At 41.3% G+C, this 26,560-nt stretch overlaps 1 protein-coding gene across 7 annotated transcripts in view; it reads right to left on the reverse strand.

Annotated features, from left to right (window-relative positions):
• COBL (cordon-bleu WH2 repeat protein) overlaps positions 1 to 26,560 on the reverse strand; it is a 431,588-nt gene that overhangs the window by 240,304 nt on the left and 164,724 nt on the right. For all 7 annotated transcript variants that reach the window (XM_075586506.1, XM_075586505.1, XM_075586504.1 and 4 more), the window contains 2 exons: positions 16,951 to 17,045; positions 10,279 to 10,362 (listed from right to left, as the gene is read on the reverse strand). In XM_075586506.1, coding sequence (XP_075442621.1) covers positions 10,279 to 10,362; positions 16,951 to 17,010 — 144 coding nt within the window. In that variant the 5' untranslated portion in view covers positions 17,011 to 17,045. The remainder of the gene's footprint in view (positions 1 to 10,278; positions 10,363 to 16,950; positions 17,046 to 26,560) is intronic.

Genomic DNA, 26,560 nt, shown 5'->3' on the forward strand with positions numbered 1-26,560 from the left:
GTATTAACCCATTATTTCTGCAGATATAGAAGTGCAGTGCCCTGCATGTCTCTGCTGTACAATAAAGTAAGTAGAGGATCCAGGGCACTTCGGATTTGCAAAAAATAATTTTATTCTCTTAGTGGCACACACAACGTTTCGAACTTCAATCAGTTCTTTATTACTCTGCTGTACAATAGTCACATCCATGTCCTGCCATAACTGTGATAGGGCCCGTACAGCAATACCAGGAAGGTGGGGTTGAAAAGAATGTGATTTTAAAATAGCATTTTTATTTAATACTGAGTTCCTTTAGCAGTGATGTATCACCAGTGTTAGAAGTATTATGCTACTAGGTAATTTAGTAACATCGAATCTTCCTATAATCCATGGAAAGCATAAAGAACATTATGAGGATTTCCACTGATGTTTATAATACCCAGAACTTCCTGGATGGGAAGTTACATTAACAAAGTGGAAATATCGAAGCCCCCTAGTCTAATATTGAAATAATGTTTAAAACATCCATATTAAGAGTAAAATAAAAATTTGTTAAAAAAAATGATGAGCAGCAAGAGGAGCACCTAGCATTTGTGAGTTGTGCCCTGCCTTTAAATAAAACCAAAATAGTAGGAAATCTGCCCAATTTAAATGTCATTAGCGAGTTGCAACTAGGATGATACAAGCATAATCAAGATATGGTCATGCAAAGAAAACTTTCTGGCACTTAGAGACTGATTTCACGACCCATTGTCTCGTGCTTTCTGTTTGCCTGTGATTAAAATATTAGCTGTAGCAGTCAGATGGAAAACCACCACCAAAGCACAGGGAATATGAATGGTTGCCAGCAAGTGTAAATTGATATTGATTAAACATAAGTGGGTAGCCAATTATTGTTTACGTGTACTTTTCTTTTCAATATTATCGTGTCCATTATATCTTTCTTTCGTTGAACTAAAGAAGCAATCTGAGGTAGTTTAATTCATTTTTAGGGTCTTTGGGATACGGCTAACCCCAGCTTCTGTGTGCCATTTATCAACTCTGACATAATGCTCCCTGAAAAACATTGTTCCAAATATACATTTATATGGCTGATGTGAACTACCACAGAATCAAGAGAAGCCAGACAATAACAAAAATGTCCATAACATGTTGATATTTTTAAATATTTAAAACAAAAGGGGAAGAAATGGCTTCTGGATGAAGTGACGTTAGTCACGAAATGCGTAGGGACATGAATTGGGGCCCTGGTAACTTCTGTTGCACCTACTGTATGTCTGAATAAACCTCTTACAGTATGTTTGCATCTCGACTGTGAACTATTGTGAATTTTCATTTGGGTCCATTGTTCAGCATCTGTGGAGTTGAGGAATCCAGGTATGTGAACTCTACTGCATCTGTTATAAACAATAACTGCTGAATGCATTTTTGAAGGGGAGTGCTATGATAACCTTTTTAGGGATGGATGATTATAGACATCTAGGTGCCAAGCGCCTTCTGGCAACGTGTGATCACTTGGGTAGCAATCCGAAGGTTTCGGATTTTACCCTACAGACTGTGACGGTAGGATAAGCCGGTGTGGTTACCCCTGATCCGTGTGTTGGGTTTATAAGGTGTCAGCTCTTGGACCTAGTGTTATATCTGCATAACCTGTAATTGTGCGGTAATAAAGTATTTTATGTGTTTTTATCTTTCCAGGAGTGACAGCAAGCAGAGGTGGTATGAGTTTCAAAGGGGGTTCTGCGGGGAAAGTGTTGGCAGATTGTGTCTAACTAGACAGGGCCCAGAGTGGCTAGTTCCCCAAAAAATGTACCCAGGAATCAGATCGGATGCCTGGATGCATGTAGACACATGGTCCCTGTAATATCTCCCCTTGAAAACGCTTGTGTGACTCACCACAGGATTTCCCTGCTTCAGCACAGACCAGAAAGGTAACACGGGGCACAGGGATGTGAGGTGTCCCTGAAACAGTCAAGGGGTCCCTAGATTAATGGGGACACTCAATAAAGGCCCCGTCACCCAGAACCGGTATAGGAATTCTGAGATACTCTAATCATTTAAGGTTGTGAGGGGATTCTTAGAATCCGTAATAAGTTTATTATAAAGTGTGTGGGGAATATGGCTAGGGGGAAATGACGTGCAGTTTCATCTTCGATTCCCCATAACCAGAAGGTCTTAGGGTTGTTAAAGCGAATGTTTTATTAACAAAGTGTGTTACAGTAATTACATGTATGCTTTGTGCACAGTAAAATGAGGCGCAGGGATGAAAAGTGTTCCTGTAGCTCCGGGGATCCCTAGGTAACAAAGGGGTTCAGGGGATACTCCAGATAAGTTACAAAGCTGAGAGGTTTTGGTAACATAACAGGTCAGGTTTTTACAGAGTGCTAGAGATAAGGCTAGTGAGTATAAAGTAAAAGTTCTCAATCAATCCTTCGCACCAGAAAGACCTTGTTATTTTCGCCAAGTAAAGTGTAACAGCATATTTTATTAAAGTCTACATTTAATAAAGGTATATATGTTTGATGCACTGTATATGAGTTGAGGGGTGTCCAAGTAACTGACCCCAGAGACCAGATGCTACCAAGTTGGTGCCACTCTCTCTGCTCAGAGGTCGGGGCTTGAAAGACCCAGCTGGACAGAAGTGTGAGGAGCATTTGGGTGGGAGGGCTAAGTAAAGCACCCACATCCTCAGATCAAAGGGTCCATGTGACCTATCCCAGACAGGCAGGAGTCAATCACCGTGGGGGTGCATAGGGGAGGCAGAGAGGAATATTTCACCTGCCCCTGGGGACAACAAGGTGTTTAAGAAACCCTGTTTAGTTATCTCAGATTGGTTGCTTGGAAAATGTCTCAGGCTTCTTGATTGGGCAATAGTAATTTGGGCATGAAACATTAGAGGTATTATAACCCCTTGCGCGCCTCAGATTTGGCAGTTGTCTAAGGTTCTCCAAGATTCACTCAAGTTTTTAGATTCTGAGGATTCTAAGGGTTTTCAGTCTGCAGCAAGGAAGAAAAGGGGCTTCAGCAGAAAGCTGCCTGAATATTTTCTGTTTAAAACCAGAGACAGAACATGAAACACAGACAGAGCTCAGTGCTACATCCATTAACACAGATACACGGTACAGTGCCTCTATATATATATATATATATATATATATATTTTTTTATATATATATATATATATATATATATATACTGTACCGTGTATCTGTGTTAATGGATGTAGCACTGAGCTCTGTCTGTGTTTCATGTTCTGTCTCTGGTTTTAAATATATATTGCCATGCTCAGTAGCACTCCTCTTTGACACCTATACGCATATATATATATATATATATATATATATATATATATATTGTGGTTATTTTGGGGGTTCAATATGAGGTTATTGGGGTTCTGTATGTTTTGAATATTTTCTGTCCTGTTTTTGCAACTGCTCAGGAGAAAATCCTTAAGTAAGGATTCCCTGCCCCTGGGAAAGTTAGGTGGTTATCCCAGTCCCAAGTAAGTGTGCTTTTTCCTGTATTTTGTGTAACATTGATTTTTTGCCTATTTTTAAGTGAATACATTACAATTTATTTCATTACACGTTTTGCTCAGTGAAATGATCCTGGTATAAAAGGTGTGGTTTGCCTGGTCTCTCGTGGCACAGACATCAACAGAAGATGAAGCTCCCCTTCCGCTCACAGAAAGTGGTGCACATGCTTTCTTGAAGTCACTGGAAGTCACCAGGGTCACAGCATCGTGCTGGTGCCCTTGTGATGTCCGGTGAACTTCCTTAGGGCACTCAATGGGCTAAAGCAGCAAGCTTCATGGATTACTTATTAAATAAACCAAGGATATTGACTTGACAGTCAAGTTTCTTGCGACGGATGCCTGAAAGTTCTATGTCACTGAAAAATGGGAGAAAAATGGCAGCACCAGATTAAGATCTCGACACACAATGCGACCTGTAATTATACTCTGATATTTATTATCAAAATGCCCCCCTTAGTATCAACACAGGTATTTTACTGAACTTCTTGAATAGCCTGCTAATGTTCCTCTTATTTTTACTGGATTTTTTTCAAATCTATTTTATTCTAGAAAACGACAAAAGAAGAAAATATTTAAGGAAGAAAAAAAAAATATGATTGAAAGGCACAGTAGATCAATGTAACATGTCACCATTTACAGTACACACTACATTACATGTATGTAAGATTAATAGTTTAAACCCCTGTTCTCTTGCTTTGATACATAGGCCCTTGTCTCAGTGGCTGAGTATTTGTAGCCACCACAAACTTTAAAAAACATTCATCAACAATAACGGTATATTTCTCATTGGCTAAAAGAAGGGTGCTAGATTTGACCCCTTTGTAAATATGTACAAAGACATTTTAAGTGTGCACACAACAGAAAACCTAAAATAGGAAGTCATTTTCAATGACAATGAGTTGCCAATCTCACCACCGCTGAAGATGACAAATGTAAAGATAATAAAGTATACGAGTTGCACATTCTGGATTTGCAATCAGTGTAAAGAATTTATTGTGGAGTCGCTGTCCACTGCCAACATTTCAACCTCTACTGGGACCACAATACTGACTCCCACCACTTGTGCTGTAAGTTTGCTCCAGGCATCTACTTCTTTTCCAGAAAAAGAAAACATGTAAGGGAGTATGGCTCATGACCTAGTTTTCTATGCACAATTAAACAAGAAAGTACAAACAAAAGCATTGGCATCTACATTTAAGGCTACGTATCACAATACTCTTTCATTTGACCTCAACAGACACTAACTTATTATATATCATGAATATACTATGATATGTCTTTTGTTATACCGTATGTTATTATTATGCCACTGGTTAATGGGTGCTACAATGTATCATCGTTTAATAAAAAAAAAGAATATTTACATTAAAATAGAAAGATATGAGTGTGCATCAATGTATCAATGCACTTTTTTGCTATCTTGTCCAAATTGATATACAGTAAAAAAAAAAACTGTGGCTAATCTGCGTCAAATAAGAAACAATCAGAAAGTTAAATACAAGTTTGATGTAAGTTATTTTGCAGTTATACGGAACCTAATACCTACTGTACCACTGTATATTTCTTATATATTGTTTCATCTTTCATTATATTCACCATACAGAATATGTTCATACCCAGACCACACATGACTTCCAATAAAGCAATATAGCAATGGTTCTAGTTGAACAATTAATAATGCCACAAAGTAGATGGAGAAATGTTAGTATCTGGTGTTTAGGTCACTTATAAATGGGCAGACACGCTGCCTATTTCCACAGCAGACAGAAATTAACAATATTTAGGGAGAATCCTGAAGCGGGCAACTGAGTACCCAGAAAACGCAAACAGATCAAATGCATCATTTTAGCCTCAACCTATTAGATGTACCTGCTGACTGATCTTATATGAACACATCAGGTATGATCACATTTAGGAAATTATTTGGTTTTGTGAGGACTGCTACTATAACAGGGGTGGCTATACTCGGTCCTCAAGGGCCACCAACAGTCAAGGTATTAAGGATATCCCTGCTTCAGCACAGGTGGCTCAATAATTTTGATTGAGCCACTTGTGCTGAAGCAGGCATATTCCTAATACCTGGCCTGAGGACTGAGTTTGGCCAGCCTTGTACTATAGTTCCCAATACAGGCATACCCCGCATTAACGTACACAATGGGTCCAGAGCATGTATGTAAAGCGACTTATCGATACTTCGGTACAGGTAGGGAGCTGGTATTGCTATTCAGGACGTGCTGACAGGCGCATGTGCGAGCTCCTTTTGCCTATTGGGCAAGGAGAATCAGTGCGTCACTACTACGGCGGTCTGCAGGACAAAATAAGTGTCTGTACTCGTGAAGTGAGCGTACGGACACGGGTATGGTACTATTGAAAATATGTCCTTACTCGCGAGTGTACTTAAAGTGAGTGTCTTTAATCCGGGATATGCCTATAAGTCACTGGGGGCTTCCGCCACCATTGTTGCTGATAGATCTGAGGTCACCACATGTCAATATTTGTCTCCCTGGTAGTTCTCTGAGTGCAAAGTTAGACTAGCATGCCCTAAGCATTTATGTGTAGCATATACATGTTAAATTAGGCATTTGCAATAAAAAAAAGAAATTGGGAAAATTGCCAGATTAATGCAAAAACAGGATGTAGATCCGGATGCAGCATCGCTCAAACAGCTGCTGCACATATTTAACTGATTTTAAAGATACAATTTGTCTTCAGAAGAGTGCAAGTGGCAATAAGTACGAGACACTTCTGTTCCCAATATCCCTTTCCCAACTAGAACAGATCATTGAAAGCATGTCCCCCAAACCATAACCTTGTTTATTATTTCCACAAATACCATTATTTGAATCATGCCAATTTATAAAGTTAAGATTCAAATATCGGGTATTCTTTTGTGTTTCTTTCCTTCTTTATTAATCTAACATTAATGTCAATGTATGTATATCTTTATATAGCTCCCACAGTGTACTCAGTGCTTTACAAAGACAATACAGTAAAGGGAACTAGAATACAATAAGCGCAGCAAAGTCAGAAAATAGGAAAGGAAATCCCTGCCCCGGAGACTTTACAATCTAAGTGGTATGATGGGAGACTTACAGAGACAACAGGTGAGGGAATAAGTGCAGTAGATGGCAGTGCTTGGCTGCAATGGTTGGTGGGAGTGACAGTGGGTGTGGGACAATAGACCTCTCATTTTATCACAGGGCTGTCAAGCTCTGAAGGCTCAAATGAGTGAGATTTGAATGTTTTGGAACACCAATGGCATTTTAATGAAACAAATTCAGATTTCAGTGCCTCTCAAAGCCCTCTCAGCACCACCTTAAAGTAACCCACAACTTTTGTTTTCAAACTTCTAAGCCATTGTTTTTCAATGGGGGTTCCTATGAAGCCATGGGTTCCCTGGGCATCCATAAAGGGTTCCCTGTAATTTTCTAGTGATTTGAAAATTGTACCAACCACAGAATTAAATAGAAATAGCTGTGTTAGTCCAGTAGCGATAGTGCAAAGTAAATGAGTACTTCAGTATTAGGTACATTCGGATTTTTCACATCTGTGTTAAACTCATGGGATAATTGTAAATCAGTATTGCTTAAGGAAGAGAGAGAACTCTCAAAAGCTTGTCTTACAATATCAACTGTTAATCCAAATAACCACCTAATACTCATTTACTCTGCACCAAATACAGAAGAATTTACAATGCATCTGATCTCAGACACGCTATTAGAGAGGGTTGGGGCTCCTTACAATGCATCTGATCTCAGACACGCTATTAGAGAGGGTTGGGGCTCCTTACAATGCATCTGATCTCAGACACGCTATTAGAGAGGGTTGGGGTTCCTTACAATGCATCTGATCTCAGACGCGCTGTTAGAGAGGGTTGGGGTTCCTTACAGTACATCTGATGTCAGGTGCGCTAATAGAGAGGTTTGGAAGACTGTCCCGGGCCCGGCAGCTTCAGGGGACTGTCCATCTGGTGGTAGAAGTTTCGCTCCCCCTCTGCAGTGGGCCTCTCTCTACTGCTGCCGGGCCTCCGTGTAAGCCCCACCCCCGCACATCAGACATTAGGCTCACACAGAACTTGGGCCCAACTTCTGGATTTTCTGCAGCACCGGAGGCTTCCCCCCCAAGATAAGGGGTGGTGTGTGTGTGTAACAGGGGAGTAATCCCTGTTCAAGTAATGTGCCTTTAATCTAGCAGTGTGGTGGTTAACTGCTGGTAGTCAATTAATAAACACCACCTGCCTGATTTAGATTGCTTACAAAAGCCTGTCTGTTGAGACAGGAAGGGACTCCTTAGCTCACGTGTGAGCTGAACTTTGGAGACAGAGCAGAGGTTCTTGAGTCTCCCAGGAGAGACTGACCAAGAGAACACAGATCTCTGGAGCTGACCATGTCTTGAGCTCTGCCAGAAGACACAGCAGAGCTGCTTCCAAGGCACAGGGGAAACTTCTAAACCTGAATGCTGACAAACCCTGAAGAAAAGTAGCAACCAGGGACAGAGAAGATTTTCCCTCCAAACTACAAGGAACAGATAAGACTTTTATTACAAGACTTTTTATATCTGTTCATTTCATGCTATGTGTTTGGGGCTGGGAGACATGCTTAACTAAGGGAGTTGTGACTTGCATGGTATTTCACTAGAACCACTCCCAAGTGAATAGAAGCTTTGTTTACCCCTTGTTTGGATGGTTTCCTAATGTTAAGGAAAAGGCACAATAAAGCCTCGTTATAATTTCACCTTATAAAGTCTCCAATTGTGTACCTCTGTGAACGTCCGTCTACAGTGTGTTATTGTGTTGGATTGGAGGAGGGGGTTATTGTGTTAGATTGGAAGGTGGGTTATAGTGTTAGATAAGAGGGGGTTTATTGTGCTGAATTAAAGGAGGGGTTATTGTGTTGGATTGGAGGTGGGGGCGAGAGAGGAAAAGCAAGAGAGGTGGGGCAAGAGCCAGGTAGGGGAAAGAGACAGAGTGAGATGGGGGCGAGAGAGGGACAGAGAGAGGTGGCGGCGAGAGAGAGACGTGGGAGTGAGAGAGAGGTGTCTGTGGGAGAGAGAGAGGTAGGGGGAGAGAGGGAGAGGTGGGGGTGAGAGGGAAAGAGGTGGGAGAGAGAGAGGGTGGGGAGAGAGAGGGAGAGAGGTGGGTGCGAGAGAGGCAGAGAGATAAACAGTTGGGGACGAGAGGGTGAAAGGTGGGGGCGAGAGAGGGAGAGAAATAGGTGGAGAGAGGTGGAGTCGAGAGAGGCACAGGAGAGTGAGGTGGGTGCGAGACACTGGGGGGATGTGAGGGGAGCACAGTGGAAACTCTAGTTCTGGGCCCCAAGAAAGCTGTCTGTAGCCCTGTCGGTAATTCTCACAACTGTAGAGCTCAACTGAAGCATGTTTTCTCCAACTGTTTGGAAGACAGTAAAAAGCAATCAGTTGGAATCAGCAGTAATCAATACTGTCCCGAGATCACAGTTTTCTATGTATTTTTTAACATTATTTGAAGGTTTGGAGTGCACAGCATACTAGTCTCAGCATTGGCTCACATGAAATGCAACTTTAGCTACAGTATTTCTACTAAATTTGGCATTGTTCCTGCTGCAACCGTTACCACAGCAAGTAATAACATTAAGGACGCGGTCCCAGTGTGCACTGTAGCACGCATGGCCGGCGGTGAGGCCCAACACCACCTCCCTATCCCCCTCCCTGTATTAGTACATTTGTGTGTTTATTATTAATATTCTGTGTGTAGAATTTATTTTAATAGGACAATTATTAAATGTTAAGTTTTAAACGCCCAGGAGTGCGTTGGATAAATGAGCTTCTAGGTGGTGGACGGAGGCACTATTATGCAATCGCCCTCCAACTTTTTTGTTTATTCATTAATTATCAGCTCATCAATTGCACCCAACGTCAAACTAGGCGTTTTGGGCAAACTCATCTAACACAATTTCATTAATTCAGTGAGCTGTATATTTTGTTTGTATATTAGTGCCCTTTAAGTTTAGACTACAGTTTGAGAGACGCTTCTTAAACTTCATAACCGTATATCCTTCAATGAGAAGGACTTGACACACATACTGTATTGACACATATTGCTATCTATTCCCAATATGCCAAAGCACCAATACCTGCCTCCCTGTTCTCTATACAGCAAGGCCCCGCTTCTTGGTGCCCCGTGTTTCGGCGATATGGCGGTACCAAGAAGGGGGCCGCCATGTCTGCGTATGCGCAGAATGGGGAAGTCCGTGGTCGCGCATGCACAGAATGGGTGGTTGCCGAGGGTGGCATGCGCAGAACGGGTGGTTGCCAAGGGTGCGCACGCGCAGAAGGGGGAGTTGCCAGTTTGCGCATGCACACATGCCGAAAATCGCTGGTTCCGCTTTCCGGCGATTTTCTCTTTGCGGCGGGCCCTTACAACGGAACCCACCGCATGCCCGGGGCTCTCCTCTATGTCAATTGGGGTTTACAAAGGACTTGTTTAAATAAATTGGTTAAACATCAGTTCAGTAGTAAATAAAAATGATACAACATAGGCAGTGATTATGAATGCAGATGCTCAATAGTAATCATATGGAGGAAGCACTCCAAACTTGTGCGCATAAAAACAGGAGACTCTACTGTAATCACTCTTTCCTCAAACTCTATCATACACATTTCTATGAGTTACCTATTGAATGCAGAAAAGATTGTTCCTTATCCTGAGTTTTAACATAAACGTAACCAAATATCATTAGATGTGGTATAATTGAAAAAAAAGCATCTGATCTGCTAGTGACACTTACCTCAGGCCTGCTCCCACTGACGGAACGAGTTTTAAAAACCTCCTCGTAGTTATCATTGTCCATCATTGCTACGTGTCCCTCATTCTGGAATACATAATTGAATTAATAATGTCAGTGCCTTTGCAGAGCATATGGACATTGCAATCCTTTAATAAAGCGACAGCTGTAATTCACAAACAAAACACAAGAATTGCCACTGACAGGGACACCGAGTAAAACATTATTATTGATCATATCCCCCCCCCCCGCCTAACATCCCCTTATATCCACATGCCCAAACCTAAATGGGATCAGATGTGCGATTGGACCATACTCCATCCTGATGTATACTCCATCCCACATTGTGCGGCCACTTTACCTTTTGTTTCCACATTGCCCCTTATTCCCTCTAGAAAGCAAATTCTCAGGAGCAGGGTTTTTGTATCTATTTGCACTTGTTTGTCCTTATTATTAGATTGTAAGCTCTCCGGGGCAGGGATTTCCTTTCCTATTGTCTGATTTTGTTTGCACTTATTGTACTATAATTCCCTGTACTGTATTGTCCCTTTTGTAAAGCACTGAATACATTGTCAGTGCTATATAAACAAAGACATACTTACATACATACATTTGGTATGTCATTCTGTTTACGTAATATACATAATGTTGTACCCTCTTGTACCGCGCTACGGAATATGTTGGTGCTTTATTAATAAACAATAATAATATAACATATAGAATTTGTGCATAGGGACGCAGCGAGGGAAGAACTCTAACGTTGTTTTGACTACACTCCATGTTTAGTAAGGTCTTTGGTTTTTAAATTAGTTAGAATCAAACAGTACAAATTTAGAATGAAAAAAAAAAACATTAAAATGGCAAGGATCATATTTATAATTTTGTTGTTGCCATATCAATCTAGATCAGGGGTACTCAAAGTCTTCTTTATCATGTAAAGCATTCATAATTCTGTGGGGGACCACGATGAATGAAATGGCGAGTCTGTACAACTTTGCATATCAGGCATTTTCTATTTCTGCTGTTATAAATGATGTCCTGTAGTTCAACGTTCTAATAATCTGACTGGTCCAGGGAAAATGTAGACTTGTTGTAAGGTGTGAAAGCTTTTGGCTTCCTGGAAAGGATCACAACCCAGAATGAATCTACAAGGTCTAAAATAATGGCATATAACAACTGCTCACTGTTTCCAAGATGCAGCCAGAGGTATTTTAAGATAACAATTTCAAAGAAGGGAGACACCAATTTCTAATGTGCGTTAGGAGGGGACTTTTCCAAGTTGAAATCTTAACATCCAATATTTATAAGGTAACTAGGTCCATCCTTGGAGACAAGAGTCATACTGAGTTTCCAATTCCTAGTCAAAATCCCTCCTGGTTGTACTTCAAGAAAGAATGTACAGGCATACCCCGCTTTAACATACGCAATGGGACCGGAGCATGTACTGTATTTAAAGTGAAGCACTACCTTTTTTCCACTTTACAATGCATGTACTGTACTGCAAACATCATATATGTGCATAACTGATGTACATAATGCATTTGTAACCAAAATAAATACAGTAGGCTTTATTGAAATAAAATCTTTAATGTCAGCTGATTTTTCTTACTAGTGCTGGCAGATGCAAAATGGATGAACGGTAAATTATGTAAAAATTATGTAGGAAGGATGAAGGAGAGGGCATATCTTCTACTGTACAGTATTTTTACTGTAACACAAAACAAAAAGCGATAAACAGCACTCAAAATTGGAATAACAAATGACTAAATGCCAGGTGCAGCAGGAACAAGGAGAACCCTAATTACCCCTATAGCAGAAACCAAATATCAACCAATGTTCCAGCATTCACTGACTACCAAAAAATTGTCAACCAGGAAATAAGCCAAAAATGAGAATAATTTAATGCATACACAAGATAACAATAACTTGGAGAGATGTCACACAAAGGAACAATAGAACTCTAGGATATACATGGTATGGGGAAAGAACACAGGGTAAGGGAGTGAGAGAGACAATAGACAGGGTGTGGGGGGAAAACAATGGGGGGAGGGTAAATTAAGGGGGCAACGTTTCGAGGTGGATACCCCTTCTTCAGGCCCTTATCCTTCTTTCCCCAACCAATAATCAGCCAAATCCCACAATCAAAGATAATGTGATGCACAGCAAAACAGAGCAACAGCTCAAAGTAGCTAGAGTCCAGAACCAGCAAGAGTTCAAATCCAGTGAACAGCACACAGAAAATCAAACCATATGATCCTTGGCAGCAACAATTTCTCTCTAATTCCTGCTGTGTGGGGCTGTTATGTAGATTAAGTAGAGTCATCAAGGGCTATTTCGATGGACTACTTGAAGTAGAAATAATAATAGGAGTAGGGCTTGGGGCTGATGTCGATGCTCGAGGTGGACTTTCAGTGGATGTTGATGGTCTGGGAGATAGACTGGCTGCTGTTGATCTTTTAGGAAAGTAGGTGTCTAAGGAGGTTTGAAGTGTAGCTCTTTTCTTTTCTCTGTAGATTTCTTTGTAACAGGCTTAGCCCCCCGAAATGATTGCATTGACTTTGGAACTTCTTTCAAAGTCCCTGTCATGCTTTTCAAAAAGAGCCATGGCGCTATCAAGATGACGGAAAGCTTCAAAGAGAATTTTTGAAGATAGGCCTTCAGGCTGTTCGATGGTCTCAACCTCATCCTGCACATCATCTTCTTCTCTCTCCTCTTCAAGTTCCAGAAGATCTTCATTGCTGAGGGGCTCAGAATGGGACGCCAGAAGTTCAGCAACATCTTCTGCCTCCACTTCCAGCTCTAACTGCCTTGCCATCTCTTCAATATTTTCTGTAAAGTATCTTCAGAATCAGAATCTTCAAAGCCTTCAAAATCGTCAACTAAGTCTGGGCATAATTTTTTCCAGGCCCCTTTCATTGTTGTTTCCTTTATGTCTTTCCAAGCATCTCTTACAGTTTTGATGCAATCCAAGATATTGTAGCTTTTCCAGAATTTCTTTAGGACTTCTTGCCCTGTTCCCTCTTCACTGTCTATTGCAGCAATACACTTACTGAATGTTCTTTTTAAGTAGTTCAACTTGAAGGTAGCTATAACACATTGGTCCATGGGCTGCAGTAGTGAGGTGGTATTCGGTGGTAGGAATTCCACTCAAATGTTAGGGTTCAGCTCATTTAACGATCGAGGGTGGCCAGGAGCATTGTCTACAAGAAGCAAAATTCTAAAAGGGATATTGTTGTCCCTGCAATAGGCTTTCACCTCCGGTACAAAGCAGGTGTCAAACCAGTCTTCGAAAAGGGCTGCAGTCACCCATGCTTTTCTATTAGACCTCCAATGCACTGGAAGTCTACCGTTAACATAGTTCTTTAAAGCTCTAGGGTTTTGCCAACGATAAATTAGCATAGGCTTTAGCTTTAAGGTACCAGAAGCATTGCCACCTAACAGAAGGGTTATTCAATCTTTAGCTGCCTTGCAGCCAGGCATTGTTTTCTCCTCTCTTGCAATGAAGGTTCTTGCAGGCATCTTTTTCCAGAACAGACCAGTCTCATCCACATAAAAAATTTGATCTTTTAGGTAGCCTTCGTCATCAATTATTTTGGCAAGGTCATGTGGATAGCTTTCTGCAGCCTCAGTATCTGCAGCCACTGCCTCTCCTTGCACTTTGATGTTATGTATGTTAGCCCTCTTCTTGAACCTATCAAACCATCCAAGGCTTGCAACAAATTCTGCATCCTTCGCTGCCTCACCTTTCTTAGCCTTCAGGTCATTGAATAGGCTTAAGGCTTTACTTTGAATAATTGCCTGGTTTATAGGAACATTGTGTGCAGTCTGATTTTCTATCCAAATTATTAAGAGTCTCTCCATGTCTGCAACAACGCTATCCCTTTTTCAAATTGTTGTTGGCGTAGCACTCTTAATTTCTGCAAGGATTTCTCTTTACTCTTCATGACAGTATTAACTGTCGTACGATGGAAGCCTAGCCTTCGACCGATCTCAGCTTGAGAAACACCTTCATCATACATTTTAATAATTTCAAGCTTCATATCTAAAGTAATCGATTTACGAGTTTTCTTTGAATCTGCCATTACGTGGAATAAAATATACTGTACAGGAAAAAAAACTGATTACCACTTGGCAAGCTTGCAGCCTAGGTGGAATTATGAGGTGTTATAAATCCTGATTGTTCTTACCAAAATAGAAGAAAGGGCATGAAGGTGGGGTGCATTTATTTGACTGACTTTGATTTGTGAGTTTGGTGTTTTACAATGCTGTACAATACTCAAGTCCTTGATCAGTTTGGCAGCTGGCACAGTGATGAAATTCACAGCCTCTATGTGCTACAGAACTCCAGTACAGGAACTGCTGTTTCCCTATTGGCTGAGGTGAATTGGTGAGTCATAACTATGGTGGTCTGTAGGGGCAGCCTCAGCGCAACGAATGGGAGCAAGAAAGGAGGGGAGAGGAGCAAGCAAGGAGGGGAGAGGAGCGCACGCAGGACAGTACTGAATGGCTTTCCCCCTCCCATCTGTCCCTGTTCCCCCTCCCCCCTGCACTCCCGAGTTGAGTCTGTGCGTGCGCGCCATCCCCTGCTCCCCTCGCTCCTCCCCCTTACACTACTCCTCTTGGAGTAGACTGAAGGAGGGGGAGTCAATGAAGAGGTGCGCACGCAACCGCCGCCGTGCGCGCGCCGCCCCCTGCACTCCCCCCTCCTCCTTCCTCCACTTCTGCTCCGTTGGAGAAGACAGAAGGAGGGGGAGTCAATGAATATGTGCGCACGCAGCCGCAGCCGTGCGCGCCGCCCCCTGCACTCCCCCCTCCTCTCCCGCTCCGTGTGAGAAGACTGAAGGAGGGGAGACAATGAAGAGGTGCGCACCCAGCCGGGCGCGCGCCGCCCCCTGCACTCCCCCCTCCTCTCCCGCTCCGTGTGAGAAGACTGAAGGAGGGGAGACAATGAAGAGGTGCGCACCCAGCCGGGCGCGCGCCGCCCCCTGCACTCCCCCCTCCTCTCCCGCTCCGTGTGAGAAGACTGAAGGAGGGGAGACAATGAAGAGGTGCGCACGCAGCCGTGCGCGCGCCGCCCCCTGCACTCCCCCCTCGCGAAGCACTGCGTACGTACACAGGGGAATGGTGCAATTAAAAATAAATGTACGTACTTGTGAGTGTACGTAAAACGGGTGTATGTAAAACGGGGTATGCCTGTACAGGTACTGTAATGCAGAAGGCAAAACGACCTGGGATAACGAAAAGTTAAAGGTAGATTAAACTTCCGCGTGTTAGGTAAATATACCTCCAGTTACCTTATCTTATCAGTGAAATGTATTGGTGGAACTATTTATATCTAGAATGAAAGGCAGGGTGCGTAACAAATAAAACCTGACATTCCAACATAGGTTTCACTTTCAAAAGAAATATAATGCGAATGCTATCCACATACCTGTATTTGTTCTAGGATTGTTTTTACACGTTGACACTTCTGTATGTACAAAGGAGTAGTTTGTAAGAGAAGGAGTGGCCATATTGTAGGAAACAAAGAAGTGTAGTAATGCTATACAGTATGTGCTCCATATAACATGAAATAGCTAAACTATAACCTTCTCAAGGGAATGATAAACAAAACATTTGTCTCCAGCACGTTGCATACTATCGGGAGCTTTTCAGGAATTTTTATATTGTTAATAGTGGTACATTGTATTGTCCTATCCAGGCTGCTTGTACTTTATAAAATAATATTAGCTCAGTTGCAATTAATAAGAGGATCAATGTGATAGCCCTAACAGGTGAATTTTTGGTGTGTAAATAAAAGGACTTGAATAAGGATCACTAGAGATGGGTGAAATTAGTATGCGGGTTTGGGCCGCCTCCGATCAGCTGGTTTACTTTGGTCCACGCATTTCCGCGGATCAGTCTCAAAAAGGGGGAAAAAACGCAGTTTTTGGATTTTTATCTTAGAGAGAAATCCCAAATCCTTGGCCAGATTCTTAAAAATCCGGACACGGATTAATCCGGCGCAGGGGGGGGGGGGGATATATCTGTCTCGCTCCGTGAATTAATCCATGGGTGGATTTTTAACAACCCGATCATGGATTGTGTTCAATTACGGATTTGAACGAATCAGCTCGGTTTTTAAAGTTCCCAATACGTGTGTTTTTTGGGAAACATCTTAACACTGTCATTGGTGCTTTAAAAAAAAAAAAATATTAAACCAAGCAACCTTTTTATTGTTTTGGTTTATTTAGAAATTAAGAAGAATTTTCTTTTCATCAGCAGCCCTCGTGACTCAGGGCGTACTGGTCAATCAAGTGTTTACTGAACCTTTAGATCGTCCTGTTTACAGTATGTCAGCTTGTCAATAAAGATATAAAGGGAAGGAGTATTGCATGTGCAATCCTGTTCAGCACATAGTCATATCACACAAAAGGGAGTAAGTTGCTAACCTAAATGATTTAAAAATACTTCCAGACGTGTGATTTTTGTGTGTCAATCACCTACATTTAACATATCACTGTTTATTTTTGTCCTACAGAATATTAAACCTTCAGGCGCCCTATAATTTTGACTTGCAAATCCCCAATACAGCCTTGCTTCTATTATATCTACAAGTCTCTTGCAAAAAAATGTGCCTTTGGTGACAAGGTAGAGATACCATACCCACTTCCCACAACAACGACTGGCCTTTACCTTGCTGCTTTTCTTGTGGCTTCGAAAAAATCCCCGGATTCCTTTTTTCTCTCTTTCCATCGTGTCGCTGCCGGCTGATAGTTTCCGACTCTTTTCTGTAACAAGACAAAGACCCGGGAATGATATTCTTCATACCACAGCAGAGAAGCACCTTTTAAAATCAACAACACAAGCCAGAAACACAGCCAAATAATGCATTTTCTTAAACAAATCTACATAGTCAGGTTTATCAAGTTCATTGTTCCGGGTGGCGAAAAGATCAGCATCAAATGAATGAAGAAAACGACGGACACGTTGTGTTATGTTTGGCATGGATGCAAGCAGAAAAAGAGAGCCGCTGATTTGCGTCAAGATGAACTTTGCTGGATATTGACACACAGTCTACCTGGCATATACTGTAGGCAAGTTTAAGGCAAGTTTTAGAATACTCGTTGGCTCGTCTGTATATACAATACCTTTAGTTCTAAGCAAGTGTATCAACTGTTCTACACAGGAGCGAGAAAGAAAGCAGATATAAGAAAAGCAATGTCTTATTGTACAAGAAAGTGTTCAATCACAAAGACAGTTTTATTGGCTGGACTTTAGTAGAGAAATAAACTTTGGATGCAACAAAAACACACTGCTATCGCATGTGAGACATGCAGTAATGTTAGTTTACTGCTTAAGTTTTTTTATGGTTGTCATGTACAGCACACTTGTGAGCACGTGACCTGCTTACGGGAAAAGGCTTAATACACAGCTCTCTTTCCCACTTTTCACCTGCGCAAAGGTCCCTCAAATGAACAATATCTCCCCTCACTTCGTCCCCATATACCATCTGTCACGAACAGCACACAAGTGAGCACGTGACTTAGATATGCAACTAGGGTTATTATACACAGCTACTCTAGCCAACTCACCTTTCTCCTCCACAAGGTACTTTCAATGAGTTAATATTAACCCCTTACTCAATTGCAATCATATCTATTCATGTTGAGCATATGTTTGTATTTTGGACCCAATAAACCAATTTAATGTGATTATCTCTTGTGTCATGGAACAGGAATACCCCTGTCTGCATTTCTGTCTCCACCCCCCCTTGTCCTTGCAGCCCTGCTTGTCAGCATGCTTAGTGGCAGCTGTTATGTATTTGGTTCTACATGCAACTTCAATGCTTGTGTGATAATACAGAGCCATTTCCCCCTTCCCAGCAGTTTGCTGCATTAAGATGCTACATTTTGCTACATGTTGTAGCTTCTCCAGGCACTCCTGTGAGTTGCCATGGCAGCCCCAGCCTTTCTCCCAAATGGGTTAGTCTGCTGTCTCCCCCTCTGTTCTGCCCACAGATGGTCTGTCCCCAGACTATCTTACACCCAGCATACACTGCTTCATCCTTTCCACCATTTTCCCTGGATTCGTGAGTACTTCTCTGTAAACCCTGTAATGGTGCTGAAGGAGAATCTTTTCACCTCCCTTGATCACTGAGCACACACAGAGACACCTACACCTCTACACAAGAGACTGTACCTTATCCTGTTTTCCCTCAATAAAACCAAGAAAAGAAACAGATCTTGTCGTGCTTAGAAAAGAGGGCGAGTTGGCACTATCTGAGCTAAGACATAACCACGTGATCCTCTAGCTTCCAGAATATCTTGTGCTATGCCGGTATATGATATTGGATCTCTAGGGATCCTCACCACAGACATACATATACATACATACATACAGTATATTATCTTATAAGGGTTCCATGTTAAAATGGATTTCAGGCAAAAAGTGCACACAGTGTGCTCATTTGCATGTCATTTCCCAGAATCCCTTGCTGCAGTGGAAGCATTGTATGCTAGGTGATAATAGTGAAGGGCAGGGTTGCAGACCTGTCTAAGACATGTGAATGTGTTCACAAGTGAAATTTTTATTTGCTATATGCAATACGGTGGATGTTTGTCGCTTTTATCAACCCACCATAACTTAAAATGTGTATGCTAATTCCTACAGCCTTGAAAATCGGAAAGACCGTCCAACCAACCTCCCACTGATGAGACCCATAAAGATGAAAACATGTCTGTGAGTGGTTTATCTGGCTTTGCATCTGATTCCCATGCTGTGCTTAAAAGCTGTGTTAACAGCGAGCATTAGCTTTTAAGGATTCTATGTAAAAATGGATTTCAGGCAAAAGGTACCCATGTACTCATTTGCATGTCATTTCCCAGAATCCTTTGCTGCAGTGGAAGCACTGTATGCTAGGTGATAATGGTGAAAGGCAGAGTTGCAGACCTGTCTAAGACACGTCAATGTGCTCACGAGTGATCTTTTTATTTGAGATATATATACACACACACACACACACACACACACACACCAGCCAGGGTCTTAACTCCCTGTTAATTAAAGACATGCAAAGTAATACAATGGGCTAAGGAGTGCTAAATGATCAGACACTTTGGGCACTGTAAAACACTTTCCAGCCCATTCCAGGTGTTTTATGGCTTAGCACTGCTCAGTAAATATGGTTCTCCATCCTTTGCAAGTGCATTTGATCTGAGTTTTTTACAATACCAGTTGAGACTTGACAGTGGTACATAAAATATGTTAATATTGGGGGGGAAATTAATGTAACCATTGTTAGTAACTGATGAATACAATGAAAATGTGTGCGTCAAACACAGATGCAACTTGTGCCACTGAACACCACTGTGTAAAAGAACGGGACATTGTGGACTGTGGATCTTCTTTATACCATCTTTTGATTCATGGGACTACTCCGATTCGTCAGGTTTATTATCTGATAGTGCGCCAGGGAATTATTGTCTGTGTTATATTTGTGTCATTTGTTATCTCTCTGTGTATGCCATACAGCCCTTGTGGATAGGGTTGTTATATTCCCAAGGCAGCCATTCCCCAACCTGCCACAACAGGCTGTGAGGAATTCACATTAGGTTTTTTCTTATATGGGACACCCTAAATATTTATTTTATTTTTGTAAGCACCTGGTTATTTTAGCTAATATTTAGGTATTGTTTTATAGGTTTGAGCGCTGATCACATGCTTTTAGTTTATATTTTCCTCACATGCTGCCTATGTGACTGCTATATTAATGCCTTCGGTCCACAGCCATCGAGTTATTAGTAAATTGCTAAACAATGATTATTAGGACAAATCGACGCCCATTAATAATCTTTTAACAATGTGGGTTCATCTGCATGTAATTTCCCCAAATCTCTTGCTGTAGTAGAAGCACTGTATGCAAAGAGATAATGGGGAAAAGCAGGGTTGCAGACCTGTCCGAGACATGAATGTGCTCACAAATGGTCTTTTGTATTTGTTGTTAACCAGGAAATTCTAATAAACTGACAGCAGGTGGCGCTCCACTCACACCTTTAAGACTGTGAGAAGTAAGTGAAATCCGTTGTAGGTAATTTAATATGATTAATTGGACCAACACATATTTACAGTACACACACTTTTGAGTAAGGCCTTGTTGATGTTGAAGTTGTGTAAGCTTGTATAAAGTAGCACTGTAACATCATATACGTATCATATTACATACCTGCTTTTTATTCTTCATGAAATAATGGACCAATACAGTTCTTTAACGTTTTGTATTTACAGTAATTAAACCAGGTACTTCCTCAATGAAGTATAGATCAGTTATGAAAACAATGTTTAACATAAAATATAATCCCTCACAAATTTGAGGATTATTAAAGACGTGGGTTGGGATAGTTTTATCAATAGGCAGAGTGCTCATTCCTCTCTCAGCCTAACAATTAAGCCATTGCCTTAAAAGGAGCAATTCATGTATTTTTTTACATACAGGTAGGTATGAAGCAGAGCTGCACCCCATTAATTTAAGCTCCGAGGATCCTCTGATTCCAGAGATACAGACCTCCAAAGGGGGTGCCGGTATCTCTGCAAAGTTTAAAGGTCCCGCGTCACGCAGGCCAATAGGAAGCCAAACCGGATGGCATCACGACTTCCTATTGGCCCAAGGCTGCTGGAGCTTTGAAACTCCGCCATTACGTGAACCCTGCTAGCCGAGCGAAGTAGCACCCCCTACGGAGGTCTGTAACTCCGTAAGCAGGGGCTTCCCAGATCAGAAATTAATGGGGTTCAACTCCGGAGACCCCCTGCTTCAATCTCATGTTTAAAAACAAAACAAAAATTCGCTTAAAAAAAATCATGCGCTTGGATTGCCTCTTTAACTGGCTTGCTGTTGGGTTAAGTGATTGGATTGCATTGCATGTAGGAGGATCATAACAGCTGGCGTATTCAGTGCTAGGATAACCAAATAACTACAGAACATTCCAAACAAATATAGAAACTTCTTGACTAAAGAAGGAATACAAAGTACTAACAGCCACGGAGCACTTGTGTCTCAATTTATGTTGCATGACATTACTGTACATAACATTTGTATTAAGCGGCATTTCCTGTTTGCAGAAGAAAACATTACCCACCTAACCAATAATGCGTTTTCTTCACATAATAATAACACATCTCTATTCATAATGAATACCCTGAGCTTGTTCATCATACAAAAAAATACCACTGAAACTATCCCCCCCCCAAAAACAAGAAGCGTAAGCTTAGCACGAACACTACAATTCTTGCTAAAATGGAATATTACTCAAGAATGTTTTAAGTTGTGCAAATTGTTGTTCAAGTGGTCCCCTCACTAGATTGATTTAAATAAAAAAGGAAAGCTTATCTTAGCCAGGGGGCAGGGGTGGAGCTTACCTGTGGTCCCCGAATGTCTGAAGACACCCCAGTTCCAGAGCGGCAAGACTTTAATTTTTTGTGTAGTTTTCAAAATCATGTAATGACGTTGCAGCTTTCTATTGACTGTGGAATCGAGCACCGACCCCGCATCTATTTTGTGCCTGAGAGCACATATTTTTGTTGGGTGCCGGACCACGAGAACTGGGTGACCAGACGGGCTCCCAGTTATGCTACTTTTATTTTTTATTCAAACATGTTCCCAGTTTACGTACCATTCCAACGATTTATGCATTTAGTACAGTGGTATAGGGGGGAAAAAAATCATATAATGTTATCACACCACGTTGTGTGTCTCATGCTTGGTGCAAAGATCATACTGTATTGGAACTCTTGGCAGCTGTCAGAGGAGGATATTGAAATTGTACATTAAAACAAAGCCACGGCAAACGTGAAAAAGATAATAACTGATAAAACACAATGAAAATAGATATACCCCCCAAAGTATTGACAGCGATTTAAAACAGCAGAGATTATAAAGGACTTTGTTCTTCAAACAATTATTCTGAGATATGAATTTTAGCAGTTTCTTTGAGTATGCAAACACACGAGATTTACAGTGTATAAATAAAACATATGCTGTACCACCGAAGAGACTAAATCCAATGCTAAGAGTTTCTGCATCATTTCTTGGATGCTGCTAATGTTTGAATATTGTCCCTGTACTGTATTTTAGTTTCCCTCTGTTTGAAAATACCAGTGAATTTAGCATCTAACGGGAATGGGAAGGAGACCTCCCCCCTCACACACACTCCTCCCAGGGCTAGAGGATACGAGGGCAGAAGTAGCAGAATATTCTGTGGGCTCCCAGTCTACAGTATGTGGAATTTTATATATAAGGTTCCGCAGAGGTAAAGTCGTATAATGTACCATCTGATCCCACTTGGATCCATCTATCCAATTCAACGAACTGCCAACATAAATGACTCTTCTGGATGAGACCCGGTACCCACTAGAGGGTGAATCATACTCCACGAACCTTTTTGTTACGTGCCTTATTTTTGTTGATCATCCATTTTAATGGTACCAGTAAAGGACTGTTTACATAAATATTATTGTGTTTTCACAAAAGTTCCTGGCGCCTAATGATTTTCAAATGCCCTCACAATTGTCCAGGCCTCTGCCCGAATCTAAGCTGTGGTAAAGCTCATGAGAAGACATCACAAGGAATAGGGAATATAACTATAGTATTCTGAAGTGAACTCCCTGCAGCGATGAGGGATTACAGTACATACATATAGAAAAAGAGTGGATGCACAGGTCGGAACATATAATATGAAACCGTACAGGTCAGGCATAACCTCCCAGAGAAGTGATTCCAAACAGACAAATATTAGATACTCCGGCCTATGCAATTACAACTATGAGCTTCCAGAGAGGTTTGAAGATGCCTGAAAGATAACGTCATCTACCCAAATAGTTTAGTAGGTAAATGGAAAGGACACATTATTCCAATTAAGATAGAAATAGCCTACTATGCAAATGCAGAAAGGATTTTCTGACTAATCATAAAACATAATAGAAAAGAGTGAGGTTCCACTCTAATCAAAGTCTAATCCCTTATAGTCCATTGTTGAAATGTGCTTCCTACATGAAAAAATGCAAATCTAAGCCTGGTCAACACCAACAAAGAGAAACCTGCAGATAAGGTGAGTGAAAGGTGGAATTACTTTCTGCACAAGGTGAATGTATAGGTTGCACTTTTTTCTTCTTTTAAAAAGAACATTAATTGAAGTTTTAAAAAAGTAACAGCTTGCATTTGTGCTACTTTGACATACGAAAATCAGAAAGGGGTAGCATTTTCTTCAGAGACTCAAATCCCTCAGTAACACTGTGTTTCACTGTCAGATGGGTTTCAGCCGGATTGATGTTGGACTTTATTAAGAAAGCATTTCCAATATAAGACCCATAATCGCTTTATGATTGCAGAGGTGGACAGACTTACATTGCGTCCACCTTCTGAAGGCTTTGTATAACGTAGATTGGCTTGGTCGGGCTTGCTTGCAGGATTCTCAGCTATGTTCTACAGAGATTATTTAGTACTGTACTACAGTATCTAGGTCATTTGTCACAAAAGAAGAGACAGGCAACCTTCTCATCCAGCTGATGCGAACCTGGCGCATGTTGGGCCAGTCGTTTGGAGCAGAGGAGTCAAGCCATCTCGTGCACGGTAGAGCTTAATCTCCCTCAGTATTTCTTTGACAATATGTTGAATTAAGCTTTTGCCATTTAGAAAACTCTCCAGCAAGTGGGTCAACAGTCTGAACTTGGGAGTCCTTGAGCACATCAGGTACTGAACTTACATAACAACAGCAATATAAATGTCTTTCCCTTAGACTAATATCACAGCCGTTTGATACAGCTAGAACAGCAAAGTGGGGTGCTAAAAAGACAATAAACTCCATGGGCCAGAGTATATCAAATAAATGCACTGTAAAGTTGGTACTCAGAGTAGGCTTCTCAAAGTTAAGTGTGTGTTAATAACTACAGAAAAATAAGGTCACCAGAATAAAAAATGTCCATTGAATGAGTGCTTCAAATTGGCAGTCGCCCCTGTAGGACACATTAGGCCTTAACATTTCAAATAGCTTCTTCTCGGGTAAGAGCGATTCAACTGCCTCAATACATATACAGTATGATATGAATGAGTACGTATTTAGGTCTTACTTGCAATATATAATGCTGAGTTGGATGACTTAAGTAATTTTTCAATACAATTAACAGTTAATGATAAGGGATTAGATGTACTGTAGCTAGCTTTGTTTTACCTACTGATAACGCAGAATATTTGCCAGTGATAACCCATAATATCACAGAAAATCCCACAGTAACAGGCCACCTGGACCAATAACCCTTGCAATATCTGTAGATTGCAGGCTTATACACCGCATTAAATAAAAATAGGTGTTTAGTAGATGTGTGGTGGTATTGTACTTATACTTAGGCAGTTTGACATTTTATTACACGTTTTACTTTAACCTTTTGAATGACCTTGCGTTATTTACGGAACTAGAAAGTGCAACACACGTATGGCTATATCTTGACATATTTACTAAGCACTTTCATCCATAAGACATCTTACAACCCAATCAGATGTCTTGTAGAAACATAGAATTTGGCAGCAGAACTTGGCCAACATAGTTTGCCCATTTCCTATCTGTTGTAAAACCTCAGATTTGATCCTGGGTGTAACAGGGACGTATCACTGTTTGAGGAAAACTGCCTCTAAATCTAGCAGTGTGCTGGTTAATTGCACACAGGCAATCAACCAGACTCCACCTGGCTAATTAGAACTTTTAGTACAAAACCTGATCTGAGAAACAGGAAAGAGATTCCTTAGCTCACAAGGGAGCTGACATAAGGAAAAGCTGTGCTCTGGGAGACAAAAGGGGACCAGACCTCTATGCCTGGACCCTCAAGCAGATATCAACCTGGACACCACTGACCTTAAGTACCACCTGCGTTAAGGTACCGCTAAGACTTTGGGGTGATAAGTGGATAAGGTGTTTTCCCCCCTCAGCCTTGCAGAGAGGGACTGGGGAAGTAAGTTAGCCCTTACACAGGGATACGTGTTTATTGTTTTATGTGTATTTTTGTTTGCTGTATTGTTTAAAAGGAAAAGGAAATAATGCCTTTTTTTTAATTTCACCTTAAAAACGGTCTCCATTGCATACTTCTGTACACATCTCCTACACTGGCCATTTTTGCATTTTAGGATCGCCTTATGTCTATCCCAAGCAGGTTTGAATTCCATTACTGTATTAGACCCTACCACCTCTGTTAGGAGGTTATTCTATTAATCCACCACCCTTTCAGTAAAGAAGAACTTCAGCATATATGTTGCCTGCTAACATCCAGCTTCAGAGCATGGCCTCTTGTGGCTTAGCACCGCGTAGCAAATAGAGCGCATAGGCCCTGTCTCAAAAAGGAAAAACATTGTTGGCTGCTCTGGAGCCTGATTGCTCTCCCAGCTCTTGGAGGGCAGCAGAAGATACCTATTCTGTTCAGGAAAGCAGAGGGAAGAATCTGGAGACAAAGATTGATTGTATTGCAATCACATGGCATTGCCGCCTAAATACACATGAAGCTTGGCCAATGAGTAAGGAAAGGTTTGTTTGCTGATCAACATTTTGATCTCAGGCAGTGGTTTTCTCTCAGGCAGTGGTTGAAGTAGCTTAAAAAAAAAAAGGTAGTGGTCCTTTGTCTGATTTAAAAGATCTACATTTATTATAGCAATAATCCTGCCCCGGAGCTGAACTGCGCTGTTTTTAGCTTTGGAGATCTGGGTTCCCAAGATACTTACAGGTTTAGCAACTGGAGTTTCTGCTCCTGCTAGGGAAATCAAAATGGCTGCCAAATATTATGGGTCTTGTGGACCACTGGGATGCAGCTTTATACTGGATGACAGCAGACGCCATCTTTTAAAATCCAGGTAGGAACATATTCAACTAAACTAGTAAGTATCTTGGGTACCGGCAGTCCCTGGAGCAAAATATAGTGGGGGTTCAGCTCTGAAGGGCACACTGGTTCAAATTTTGTAAAAAGACAATATGTAAAATAGGCCAGATTGCTGTTATAGACATGGGGTAAAGGTTTTTGGACAACATTTTAGAATATTGATGATGTAAACATAGAAAGGGGAGCGTGTTTTTTAAAATAAACAAATGTTTGTACAAATAAAGTGGAATTGTAAATTTGTACATAAAAAGTAGTGTTACCCTGAAACCCTTCGTACCATCACATGTCAACCGCTGGTTAGAGGTTGTGTGGCAAACGGTTCCTTTTATGTAGCTCTGCCGCTTCCCCAGGCTATTCGCGACACAGTCTTCTAGGGTTTGGTTTGTATAAAATG

This window comes from Ascaphus truei, chromosome 2 (genome assembly GCF_040206685.1).
Source record: "Ascaphus truei isolate aAscTru1 chromosome 2, aAscTru1.hap1, whole genome shotgun sequence".
Classification (NCBI taxonomy): Eukaryota; Metazoa; Chordata; class Amphibia; order Anura; family Ascaphidae; genus Ascaphus; species Ascaphus truei.